Source organism: Ovis canadensis, chromosome X, assembly GCF_042477335.2.
Source record: "Ovis canadensis isolate MfBH-ARS-UI-01 breed Bighorn chromosome X, ARS-UI_OviCan_v2, whole genome shotgun sequence".
Lineage (NCBI taxonomy): Eukaryota > Metazoa > Chordata > Mammalia > Artiodactyla > Bovidae > Ovis > Ovis canadensis.
Window position 1 is genome coordinate 52,471,899 of NC_091727.1, and position 14,156 is coordinate 52,486,054.

The 14,156-nt window shown below is 38.6% G+C and overlaps 1 protein-coding gene across 1 annotated transcript in view; it reads left to right on the forward strand.

Moving 5' to 3' along the window:
* The window catches only part of WNK3 (WNK lysine deficient protein kinase 3), a 194,039-nt gene that overhangs the window by 52,580 nt on the left and 127,303 nt on the right, over nucleotides 1–14,156 (forward strand). Inside the window, exon 6 of the mRNA XM_070291607.1 lies at nucleotides 9,188–9,276. Coding sequence (XP_070147708.1) covers nucleotides 9,188–9,276 — 89 coding nt within the window. The remainder of the gene's footprint in view (nucleotides 1–9,187; nucleotides 9,277–14,156) is intronic.

The window sequence follows — 14,156 nt, forward strand, 5'->3', positions numbered from 1 at the left end:
TAGTGTATAGGAATGTAAAGGATTTCTGTGTGTTAATTTTATATCCTGCAACTTTACTATATTCATTGATTAGCTCTAGCAATTTTCTGGTGGAGTCTTTAGGGTTTTCTACGTAGAGGATCATGTCATCTGCAAACAGTGAAAGTTTTACTTCTTTTCCAATCTGGATTCCTATTATATCTTTTTCTGCTCTGATTGCTGTGGCAAGAACTTCCAAAACACTGTTGAATAGTAGTGGTGAGAGTGGGCACCCATGTTCCTGACTTTAGGGGAAATGCTTTCAATTTTTCACCATTGAGGATAATGTTTGCTGTGGGTTTGTCATATATAGCTTTTATTATGTTGAGGTATGTTCCTTCTATTCCTGCTTTCTGGAGGGTTTTATCATAAATGGATGTTGAATTTTGTCAGAGGCTTTCTCTGCATCTATTGAAATAACTATATGTTTTTTATCTTTCAATTTGTTAATGTGGTGTGTCACATTGATTGATTTCTGGGTATTTGAGAATCCTTGCATCCCTGGGATAACACCCACTTGGTCATGATGTATGATCTTTTTAATATGTTGTTGGATTCTGTTTGGTAGAATTTTGTTAAGGATTTTTGCATCTATGTTCATCAGTGATATTGGCCTGTAGTTTTCTTTTTTCATGGCGTTTTTGTCAGGTTTTGGTATTAGGGTGGTGTTGGCCTCATAGAATGAGTTTGAAAGTTTGCCTTCTGCTGCAATTTTCTGGAAGAGTTTGAGTAGGATCGGTGTTAGCTCTTCTCTAAATTTTTGGTGCAATTCAGCTGTGAAGCTGTCTGGTCCTGGGTTTTTGTTTGCTGGAAGATTACTGATTACAGTTTCAATTTCTGTGCTTGTGATGGGTCTGTTAAGATTTTCTATTTCTTCCTGGTTCAGTTTTGGAAAGTTGTACTTTTCTAAGAATTTGTCCATTTCCTCCAAGTCCATTTGTCCATTTTATTGGCATATAGTTGCTGATAGTAGTCTCTTATGATCCTTTGTATTTCTGTGTTGTCTGTTGTGATCTCTCCAGTTTCATTTCCTATTTTATTGATTTGATTTTTCTCCCTTTGTTTCTTGATGAGTTTGGCTAGTGGTTTTTCTTTTTTTTTCTTTTTTAAAAAATTTTTATTTTTACTTTATTTTACTTTACAATACTGTATTGGTTTTGCCATACATGGACATGAATCCACCACAGGTGTACATGCGTTCCCAAACATGAACCCCCCTCCCACCTCCCTCCCCATAACATCTCTCTGGGTCATCCCCGTGCACCAGTCCCAAGCATGCTGTATCCTGCATCAGACATAGACTGGCGATTTGTTGGTTTTTCAATTTTATTTATCTTCTCAAAGAACCAGATTTTGGCTTTGTTGACTTTTGCTGTGGCCTCTTTTGTTTCTTTTGCATTTATTTCTGCGCTAATTTTTAAGATTTCTTTCCTTCTACTAACCCTGGGGTTCTTCATTTCTTCCTTTTCCAGTTGCTTTAGGTATAGAGTTAGGTTATTTAGTTGACTTTTTTCTTATTTCTTGAGGTAAGCCTGTAGTGCTATGAACCTTCCCCTTAGCACTGATTTTACAGTGTCCCACAGGTTTGGGGTTGTTGTGTTTTCATTTTCATTCATTTCTATGCATATTTTTATTTCTTTTTTGATTTCTTCTGTGATTTGTTGGTTATTCAGAAGCGTGTTGTTCAGCCTCCATATGTTGGAATTTTTAATAGTTTTTCTCCTGTAATTGCAATCTAATCTTACTGCGTTGTGGTCAGAAAGATGCTTGGAATGATTTCAGTTGTTTTGAAATTACCAAGGCTAGTTTATGGCCCAGGATATGATCTGTCCTGGGAAAGGTTCCATGTGCGCTTGAGAAAAAGGTGAAATTCATTGTTTTGGGGTGAAATGTCCTATAGATATCAATTAGGTCTAACTGGTCTATTGTATCATTTAAAGTTTGTGTTTCCTTGTTAATTTTGTTTAGTTGATCTATCCACAGGTGTGAGTGGGGTATTAAAGTCTCCCACTATTATTGTGTTATTGTTAATTTCCCCTTTTGTTAGCATTTGTCTTACATATTGCGGTGCTCCTATGTTGGGTGCATATATATTTATAATTGCTATATCTTCTTGGATTGATCCTTTGATCATTATATAGTGTTCTTCTTTGTCTTTTTTCACAGCCTCTATTTAAAGTATTTTATCTGGTATGAGTATTTGTAATCCTTCTTTCTTTTGGTCTCTATTTGCATAGAATATCTTTTTCCCACCCTTCTCTTTCAGTCTGTATGTGTTCCTTGTTTTGAGGTGGGTCTCTTGTAGACAGCATATATATGGGTCTTGTCTTTGTATCCATTCAGCCAGTCTTTTGGAGAAGGCACTGGCACCCCACTCCAGTACTCTTGCCTGGAAATTCTCATGGACGGAGGAGCCTGGTAGGCTGCTCTCCATGGGGTTGCTAAGAGTTGGACACAACTGAGTGACTTCACTTTCACTTTTCACTTTCATGCATTGGAGAAGGAAATGGCAGGCCACTCCAGTGTTCTTGCCTGGAGAATCCCAGGGATGGGGAAGCCTGGTGGGCTGCCATCTATGGGGTCACACAGTTGGACACGACTGAAGCAACTTAGCAGCAGCAGCAACCAGTCTTTGTCTTTTGGTTGGGGCATTGAACCTGTTTACATTTAAGGTAATTATTCATAAGTATGATCCCATTGCCATTTACTTTGTTGTTTTGGGTTCGAGTTTATACACCCTTTCTGTGTTTCCTGTCTAGAGAAGAACCTTTAGCATTTGTTGGAGAGCTGGTTTGGTGGTGCTGAATTCTCTCACATTTTGCTTGTCTATAAAGCTTTTGATTTCTCCTTCATATTTGAATGAGATGCTTGCTGTGTACAGTAATCTGGGTGTAGCTTTTCTCTTTCATCACTTTAAGTATGTCCTGCCATTCTCTTCTGGCCTGAAGAAGATCAGCTGTTATCCTAATGGGTTTCCCCTTGTGTGTGATTTGTTGTTTTTCCCTTGCTGCTTTTAATATTTGTTCTTTGTGTTTGATCTTGTTAATTTGACTAATATGTGTCTTGGGATGTTTTGCCTTGGGTTTACCGTGTTGGAACTCTCTGGGTTTCTTGGACTTGGGTGACTATTTCCTTCCCCATTTTAGGGAAGTTTTCAATTATTATGTCCTAAAGTATTTTCTCATGGCCTTTCTTTTTGTCTTCTTCTTCTGGGACTCCTATGATTCTCATATTGGGGCATTTAACATTGTCCCAGAGGCCTCTGAAGTTGTCCTCCTTTCTTTTAATTCTTTTTTCATTTTTCCTGTCTGTTTCATTTATTTCCACCATTCTATCTCCTACCTCACTTAACTTCTACCTCACTTATCTTCTGCCTCTGTTATTCTACTTTTGGTTCCCTCCAGAGTGTTTTTGATCTCATTTATTGCATTATTCATTATTGATTGACTCTTTTTTATTTCTTGTAGGTCCTTGTTAAACATTTCTTGCATCTTCTCAGTCCTTGTCTCCAGGCTATTTATATGTAACTCCATTTTGTTTTCAAAATGTTGGATCACGTTTTACTATCATTATTCTGAATTCTTTTTCAGGTAGATTCCCTATCTCCTCCTCTTTTGTTTGGTTTGGTGGGCATTTATCATGTTCTTTTACTTGCTGAGTATTTTTCTGCATTTTCATCTTGTTTAGATTGCCGTGTTTGGGGTGGCCTTTCTATGTACTGGCAGTTTGTCGTTCCTCTTTATTGTGGAGGTTGCTCCCTATGGGTGGGGTTAGACAGGTGGCTTGTCAAGGTTTCCTGGTTAGGGAAGCTTGCACTGGTGTTCTGGTGGCTGAATCTGGATTTCTTCTCCCTGGAGTGCAATGAAGTGTCCAGTAATGAGTTTTGAGATGTCTGTGGGTTTAGTGTGAATTTGGGCAGCCTATATATTGAAGCTCAGGGCTATGTTCCTGTGTTGCCTTCCTTGGATGTGGTAGCCGTTTCTCAGGCTCCCTCTCTGGAATCGAACCCTGATTCCCCCTCACCCGTGGTCACCATGGTAGGCACGGCGACTACTGTGAGAATTTGCATGGTATGTCTTGCTCTAGAACTTGTTGGTTCTTGGGTGGTGCTTGGTTTCAGAGTAGGTATGGAGACTTTTGATGAGCTCTTATCAATTAATGTTCCCTGGAGTCAGGAGTTCCCTGGTATTCTCAGGTTTTGGGCTTAAGCCTCCTGTCTCTGGTTTTCAGTCTGATTCTTACAGTAGCTTCAAGACTTCTCCATCTATACAGCACCGATGATAAAACATCTAGGTTAATGATGAAAAGATTCTCCACAGTGAGGGACACCTGGAGAGGCTCACAAAGTTACATGGAGAAGAGTAGAGGGAGGAGGGAGAGGTGACCACGAGGAGAAGAGGGGGAATGAAAAGGGGAGAGAGCAAGCTAGACAGTAATCAATTCCCTATGTGCTCTCCACAGTCTGGACCCCTCAGAGAGGTTCATGGATTTACACAGAGAAGAGAAGAGGGAGGAAGGAGACAGAGGTGACCAGGAGGAGAAAAGGTGGAATCAAGAGGAGAGAGACAGATCCAGCCAGTAATCAGTTCCCTAAGTGTTCTTCACTGTCTGGAACACAAAAAGATTCACAGAGGAAGGTAGAGAAGAGAAGGGGGAGGGAGGAGATAGAGGCGACCTGGTGGAGAAAAAGGAGAGTCAAAAGGGGGAGAGAGCAATCAAGCCAGTAATGGCACTCCCAAGTAAAAATGGGTACTGAAGATTGGGTTCTTAAAGGTAAAAAATTGATAACAAATACCAAAAAGGAAAGATTAAAAATCTAGAGTAGAGGTTAGACTCTCAAAAATACAATATAAAAAAAACAAAGTCACAAAAATTATAAAATATATGTATGAAATTTGCTTTAAAAATAGGGTCTTTTTTTGCAAGGTAATAGTAGGTTATAAAAATGAAAATTAAAGGAGTAATGACTTAAAAAAAACTTTTTAAAGAATTTAAAAATGATTATAGTAAAAATATATCTAAGGAATTTCTCTGGGGCTGTTGCAGGCAATGTAGGGTCAGTTCAATTTCAGATAGTTCCTTGATCCAGCTTATACTTCTCAAGGTCTATAGGCCCCTTCCAATGTAGTCGGTGCTAACTACAGGGTTTTAATCTGTTGCACCTGTCACTTCCAAAGTGGTTCCCTCTGTTTATTTTAGCTTCTTCTGTTTGCTGGTCTTTTTGGTTTCTTATTTCCACCCTGACACAAGGGAACGAAGGTGGTCACTTATTTAGGCTCACTTGTTCAGTTGTGCTGTGGGGAGGGAGGAACACTGCAAACAAATATTGCTGGTGTGTGTGGGGAGTGCTCACAGTGTCTCGACTGCGCTGGGTTTTCCCCCCGCTCATAGTGTGTGCGCTTTCCCAGTTTAAACTTCTCAGGCTCTAGGTTGCTCTGCTGGAGAACTGTCTCAGGCGTGCCCTGGGTTGTGTGCATTTCCCAGGTCTAAGCTGCTCAGGTTCAGGTTCTTGCGTACTCCACAAAGGCACAGACTCAGTTGGGCCTGTGTTTTGTGCCCTTCCCCGGTCCGAGCAGCTCAGGCAACCAGGTGCTTGGCCATCGCACTCTCCTCAGGTGGGACAGTTTGGAAACTTCTCCTCTTTCAAGCCTCCCTTCCTGGGATGGGTCTCCATCCCTTCCTGTTTTGCCTCTCTTTTTGTCTTTTATATTTTGTCCTACCTCCTTTCAAAGACAATGGGCTGCCTTTCTCGGTGCCTGATGTCCTCTGCCAGCATTGAGAAGTTGTTTTGTGGAATTTGCCCAGCATTCAAATGTTCTTTTTTTGTTGTTGTTGTTGATTTTTTTTTTTAGTTTTTTATTTTTTAAATTTTAATATCTTTAATTCTTACATGCGTTCCCAAACATGAACCCCCCTCCCACCTCCCTCCCCATAACATCTCTCTGGGTCAAATGTTCTTTTGATGAATTTGTTGGGGAGAATGTGGTCTCCCTGTCCTATTCCTCTGCTGTCTTCCGAGTCCAGTCTCTGAATGTTGAGTTTTAAGCCAACGTTTTCACTCTCCTCTTTCACTTTCATCAACAGGCTCTTTAGTTCTTTGCTTTCTGCCATAAGGGTGGTGTCATGTGCATATCTGAGGTTATTGATATTTCTCCCAGCAGTCTTGATTCCAGCTTGTGCTTCATCCAGCCCAGTGTTTCTCATGATGTACTCTGCATATAAGTTAAATAAGCAGAGTGATAATATACAGCCTTAACATATTCCTTTCCATATTTGGAACCAGTCTGTTGTTCCTTGTCCACTTCTAACTATTGCTTCTTGACCTGCATACAGATTTCTCAAGAGGCAGGTGAGGTGGTCTGGTATTCCCATCTCTTTAAGAATTTTCCAGAGTTTTTTGTGGTTCACACAGTCAAAGGCTTTAGTATAGTCAATAAAGCAGAAGTAGATGTTTTTGTGGAACTCTCTTGGTTTTTCAATGATCCTGCCGATGTTGACAATTTGATACCTGGTTCCTCTGCCTTTTCTAAGTCCAGCTTGAATGTCTTGAAGTTCATGGTTCATGTACTGTTGAAGCCTGGCTTGGAGAATCTTGAGCATTTCTTTAGTAGCATGTGAGATGAGTACAATTAATTGTGTGGTAGTTTGAACCTTCTTGCATTGCCTTTCTTTGGGATTGGAATGAAAACTGATCTTTTTATTTATTAGATGGATGTTATTTCCCAAAGCTAAATAATAAAGATTGACTACATGTTTTGAAGACTTTTTCTAGTTCTAAAAGCCTCATTATTAAATGATAGTCACTGCTATGAGTAATTTTTTACATTAGAAATTACAAGGAATGTGAGTAAGACGTGTTTGCCACCTATGAAGAGTTTACATTTTTATCAGGGCAATGATATAAACTCACAAATGACTACAAAAATAAGAGGATTAGAGTATAGAAGGAACTTAGGGGAGATAGAAACAAAGTGTTAGGATTGTTCAAAATAGATCTCTTTCATGTTCAGTTGGGTAGCTCAAAGTAGGCTGCAAAAGAGATTGTTCACGTGTTTCAGATAAATAATGAGGCTGCTGCTGCTAAGTCACTTCAGTCGTGTCCGACTCTGTGCAACCCCATAGACGGCAGCCCACCAGGCTTCCCTGTCCCTGGGATTCTCCAGGCAAGAACACTGGAATGGGTTGCCATTTCCTTCTCCAATGCATGAAAGTGAAAAGTCAAAGTGAATTCGCTCAGTCATGTCCGACTCTTAGTGACCCCATGGACTGCAGCCCACCAGGCTCCTCCATCCATGGGATTTTCCAGGCAAGAGTACTGGAGTGGGGTGCCATTGCCTTCTCCATGCCCTTTTAATTTGGGCCACAAATAGAAGAGTCTGTACTTGATTTTGTAAGTTTCAGCTCCCCAATTATTTTCCCCTAGGAGCAGAGAAAAGCAATAATTATCTAGCCCTAGTGAGTAGTTTGGAGACGGCAATGGCACCCCACTCCAGTACTTTTGCCTGGAAAATCCCATGGATGGAGGAGCCTGGTAGGCTGCAGTCCATGGGGTCACTAAGAGTCGGACAGGACTGAGTGACTTCCCTTTCACTTTTCACTTTCATGCATTGAAGAAGGAAATGGCAACCCACTCCAGTGTTCTTGCCTGGAGAATCCCGGGGACAGGGGAGCCTGGTGGGCTTCCATCTATGGGGTCACACAGAGTCGGACATGACTGAAGCGACTTAGCAGCAGCAGGGAATAGTTGGAGAAGGCAATGGCACCCAACTCCAGTACTTTTGCCTGGAAAATCCCATGGACGGAGGAGCCTGGTGGGCCGCAGTCCATGGGGTCCCTAAGAGTCAGACACGACTGAGCGACTTCACTTTCAGTTTTCACTTTCATGCATTGGAGAAGGAAATGGCAACCCAGTCCAGTGTTCTTGCCTGGAGAATCCCAGGAACGGGGAAGCCTGGTGGGCTGCCATCTATGGGGTGTCACAGAGTCGGACACGACTGTAGTGACTTAGCAGCAGCAGCAGCAGCAGCAGGGAGTAGTTAAGAGATCAATGGAAAGGTCAATGAGGGTATTTTCTATAAGATTTAAAAACTCCATTTTTTATTGGTAACTTTATTCTTTTATAATAAAGTCACAAAAATGCAATATCACAATTCAGATTTCCATCTCTACTAAAGCTTTTTGAATTTGAGGCCCAAATTAACTCCTAATCTCACCAGATTTATCTGGGATATGATATTTGGCTTTCTGATTCTATATACTGTAAGGTAGTGTGACAGACCCAGAATGAAATCTTAGATTGCCTCATTCTGTGATAATTATTCTATTATACCTTTCTGCTTGTAGCTTAATTTGGAATTTTCTATTAAGTGATGGCAGCAATCTTGTATTATTTTTTAAATCTAAAACTCATAAATTAGGGGTGATAGAATGTAAAATAAGCAGGTTTAGGCAGCAAGCACAGTTATTATAAAAACATTTTGAATTATATGGACCTCATTAATTTGATATTGAATTCCTAGAACCTGATAATTAGCTTAAGGTTCTCTCAATATTTTGATATTGTTTAAGGATAAAAGCAATATAGATTTTTTAAAAGTTTATGCATATAGCAAAATATATATATTTTATATGTATATTTATTGATTGTTTCTAGCCATTCTAGAAGACTTTGAAGTACTGATTTGATATGTTGGCAGTAGATAATTCCTTATTTAGAATTTCTGAAAGTGTTTTTTTAAATAACATTGATTTCTCTGATTCTAAGAAATACTTATTATATTTTACTAATTGGGGTTATATGGTATGTACATTTTGAAATCCTGTGTTTTTTCTGTTTAATGTTGTAGTATGAGAATTCTCCATTGTTTTAATTACTGTGAGAATATTTTTGTTTATTAGCATTTGTATTTATATGTATATCACATAGTTTATATAATATTACTTCTGTTATTAAAGATTTAGATTGTTTACAGTTTTTCACTGTTGTTTGTAGAATGGTGACAAAATCCTTGTCAAAAAGTTGTTAAACTCATATTGTGTATATATATTTATTTCATTTAAGGTTTGAATGTGGTTTAGTGTTTAAAAAATCATTATTTTACTAAGTGTCATGTTGGCCTGGGGTTTCAATTGCTTAATTTGTGACTAGAAACCATTTTTCCTCTTCCAGGGTATAAAACCAGCCAGTTTTGATAAAGTCACTGATCCTGAAGTGAAAGAAATCATCGAGGGATGTATTCGCCAAAACAAATCTGAAAGGTGGGTGCATGTATAGTGAAAAGACATAACTAATGGATGAATTTTTCTCTTACCTTGCTTTGGGTCTTTTTTTGACCTTTGAATCATGCTGGGTATGACTTTTGAGTGGAAGCCAAACCACACTGTCTATAGTGAACTGTATTATTGCATTTTGTTGCCATTTTAAATTGATATTATGTGTTGAATTTTCCTTGAACTGATATTAAGCTTCATCACTTTTAGCCATCAGTTTAACAGTTCCCTCTCAGGTAAACTTTCTTCCAACAGTTGATAGATAGTGGAGAGTTTCTGCATTGTCAACTTCACATAAGTACTTAAATGGTTTTTTATGATAGTTTAAGAAAAATTTAACCATCAACTCACTAGCTGTTTTTTTTTTTTAAATTTGTCCATGTGTTCTTGTGTCATGAAAATGGTAAAGCTGACAGGGCTATTTTTTTCAAGAAATAGTTCTAAATTTATTTGTGTCACAATGTATATTTTTCTCACAATTAATTTTAGTTTTAGCTTTTCCCTTTAATTTGAGCTTTGGACAGTTGCTTACTAAAATTGGTAGATTAGTGTTTTATCTCCAGTTGATTATGATTAAATTAGATTATAGATCTTTTGTAGAAATTACTTCCACCAGCATTTCACTGACTTTCTCCCATTTTTATTAGTTATCTAAGCTTACTGTTGCATATTTGAAAATATAAAAAGCCACTAAGATAAAGCCTGTTTGAATTGAAAGAGACACATGTACCCCAATGTTTATCACAGCACTGTTTATAATAGCCAGGACGTGGAAGCAACCTGGATGTCCATCAGCAGATGAATGGATAAGACAGCTGTGGTACATATACACAATGGAGTATTACTCAGCCATTAAAAAGAATACATTTGAATCAGTTCTAATGAGGTGGATGAAACTGGAGCCTATTATACAGAGTGAAGCAAGCCGGAAAGAAAAACACCAATACAGTACACTAACGCATATATGTGGAATTTAGAAAGATGGTAATGATAACCCTGTATGTGAGACAGCAAAAGAGACACAGATGTATAGAACAGTCTTTTGGACTCTGGGAGAGGGAGAGGGTGGGATGATTTGGGAGAAAGGCATTGAAACATGTATAATATCATATATGAAACGAATCACCAGTCCAGCTTAGATGCATGATACTGGATGCTTGGGGCTGGTGCACTGAGATGACCCAGAGGGATGGTACGGGGAGGGAGGAGGGAGGGGGGTTCAGGATGGGTAACACATGTACACCTGTGGCAGATTCATGTTGATGTATGGCAAAACCAATACAATATTGTAAAGTAATTAGCCTCCAATTAAAATAAATACATTTATATTAAAAAAGATTAAGCCTGTTTCATTATAGCTTTATTATACAACATTCTTGGTGTTTGTACCAACAGGCTATATCTGTATATTTTAATTATGGTAAAATATAAATAACCTAGGATTTACCATATTAATCATTCTTAAATGTACAATTCAGTGGCATTATGCGCGTTCACATTGTTGTACAATCATCACCACTATTTCCAGAAGTTTCTCATCATCCCAAACAGAAACTCTATGCCCATTAAATAGTAACTACCCATTCCCTTTCCTGTCACCCCCTGCCAATCTCTATCCTACTTTGTCTCTACCCTTTTGTAGGTACCTCCTACAAGTGGAATCATAATATTTGTCCTTTTGTGTCATATAATATTTGTCTTTTTGTGCTCTCATGCATACACCATTTTGTTTATCCATTCATCTCTTGATAGATACTTGAGTTATTTCTACCTTTTAGCTATTGTGAATAATGCAGCATGAATATTGGTGAACAAGTATCTTCTTGAATGTCTGCTTTCAGTTCTTTTTGGTATGTACCTAAGAGTAGAATTACTGAATCATATGGTAATAATCTGTTTAATTTTTTTGAAGAAGCACCAAATTTTTTTCCACAATGGCTGCATCAGTTTGCATTCCTTCCAGCAATGTATGATGGCTCCAGTTTCTTAACATCTGCACCAACTGTTTTTTGGTAATATCCATCTTAGTGGGTGTAAAGTGCTATCTCATTTTGGTTTTGATTTCCATTTCCTTAAGGACTAATAATGTTGAGTATCCTTTCATGTGCTTATCAGTATTTGTATATTTTCTTTGGTGAATTATCTATTGAAGTCCTTTGCCTTTAGAAAAAATTTGAGTTGTTTTATTGTTTTTGAATTGTAGGAGTTTAGGCATGCTTTTTTTTTTAAGCTATGTAAAACTACTCTGTTGAAGTAGCTGTTTTAGTTTGGTTTCTGGTTGTTTTTAATACAGCATTTTAATTACGACCTATTACCAAAGAACACTGAAATATTCAAAAAAGGTTCATGGCACATTAGTGTTTTGGAAAGAGCCTAGGAGCCTAGGCTTCAACAGCGGAAGATTCATATCTGGAGTCACACTTAGCCAGTGTGATCTTGAGCAAGTTACTTAGGTGTTCCTCAAAATAGGTATTATTTTGATGATTAAAAAGATAATGAGTATAAAATACCTAACAGAGTAATAAATATTTAATGAATGATACTATCTGCTGTTATTGCAGTGATTATTCCATAGTAAAAATATCTAGGCAAAACGTTCATTGAGAACCAGAATGCTTAACTTAATTGTACCTTCTTAAACACATCTTGCCTCAGCCTTAAGACTAATTAGTCTGAGCAAGCATAATCTTTTCATAAAAACTGTCTTAGTTAAATGTTTATCTCTTGATCACTAAAGTGTAGAAGGTTGAAAATCCTCAACTTACAGGATACCATGCTGTCAACATGCTTTCAGTTCAGTCTCAGTTCAGTCACTCAGTTGTGTCTGACTCTTTGTGACCCCATGGACTGCAGCATGCCAGGCTTCCCTGTCCATCACCAACTCCTGGAGCTTGCTCAAACTCATATCCATCAAGTCAGTGATACCTTCCAACCATCTCATCCTCTATCATCCCTTCTCCTCCCGCCTTCAGTCTTTCCCAGCATCTGGGTCTTTTCCAGTGAGTCAGTTATTCACGTTAGGTGGCCAAAGTATTGAAGCTTCAGCTTCAGCATCAGTCCTTCAAATGAATATTCAGGACTGATTTACTTTAGGATTGACTGGTTTGATCTCCTTGCAGTCCAAGGCACTCTCAAAGAGTTTTCTCCAACACCACACTTTAAAAGCATCAATTCTTTGGCACTCAGCTTTCTTTATGGTCCAACTCTCATATCCATACATGACTTCTGGAAAAACCATAGCTTTGACTAGACGGACCTTTGTCAACCAAGTAATGTCTCTACTTTTTAATATGCTGTCTAGGTTTGCATAACTTCTATTTTAAATAGTACAGGAGGGGCTTTCCACATAGACATTACGGAATATATCAGTTTTAGCTCTCACTGGCCTGTAATATGGATATTATTTCTCTATTTTAGAAGTTGGTCAAAGAAAGGGAAATTGCCTTTCCCAGCTTATAAAAAAATTTTGAACCTCTGTCTTTTTTTTCTTCTCTTAACCTAATATTAACCTAATATTAGATTAATCCCTAATATTAGGTTGGAGTTGTATCCATTATGTGTATACTTTGGCCTAGGACACTGGCCTTAAATACTTTAAGAAAACTATATGACTTTGCTGAACTAAATTAGCTTCACACATAGCATTCTCTAAAGAGTGAATGAAGTACACTGACTCAGTTCAGTTCAGTTCAGTCACTCAGTCGTGTCCGACTGTTTGCAGCCCCATGAATCGCAGCACGCCAGGCCTGCCTGTCCATTACCATCTCCCAGAGTTCACTCAGACTCACGTCCATCAAGTCAGTAATGCCATCCAGCCATCTCATCCTCAGTCATCCCCTTCTCCTCCTGCCCCCAGTCGCTCCCAGCATCAGAGTCTTTTCCAAGGAGTCAACTCTTTGCATGAGGTGGCCAAAGTACTGGAGTTTCAGCTTTAGCATCATTTCTTCCAAAGAACACCCAGGACTGATCTCCTTTAGAATGGACTGGTTGGATCTCCTTGCAGTCCAAGGGACTCTCAAGAGTCTTCTCCAACATTACAGTTCAAAAGCATCAATTCTTTGGTGCTCAGCTTTCTTCACAGTCCAACTCTCACATCCATACATGACCACTGGAAAAACCATAGCCTTGACTAGACAGACCTTTGTTGGCAGAGTAATGTCTCTGCTTTTCAGTATGGTATCTAGGTTGGTCATAACTTTTCTTCCAAGGAGTAAGCATCTTTTAATTTCATGGCTGCAGTCACCATCTGCAGTGATTTTGGAGCCCAGAAAAATAAAGTCTGACACTGTTTCCACTGTTTCCCCATCTATTTGCCATGAAGTGATGGGACCAGATGCCATGATCTTCATTTTCTGAATGTTGAGCTTTAAGCCAACTTTTTCACTCTCCTTTTTCACTTTCATCAAGAGGCTTTTGAGTTCCTCTTCACTTTCTGCCATAAGGGTGGTGTCATCTGCATATCTGAGGTTATTGATATTTCTCCCGGCAATCTTGATTCCAGCTTGTGCTTCTTCCAGCCCAGAGTTTCTCATGATGTACTCTGCAAATAAGTTAAATAAGCAGAGTGACAGTATATAGCCTTGACGTACTCCTTTTCCTATTTAGAACCAGTCTGTTGTTCCATGTTCGGTTCTAACTATTGCTTCCTGACGTGTATACAGGTTTCTCAAGAGGCAGGTCAGGTGGTCTGGTATTCCCATCTCTTGAAGAATTTTCCGCAGTTTATTGTGATCCACACAGTCAAAGGACTAGATTACTGTTAATTGAGTTAATGAGTTCTGTTTATAAATTCTGTTAAAAAATGTTTGAATTGCTAATTTACTTTAGAGTGTATATATCTGGAAGAGTTTTTAGTTTCCTTGCTGACA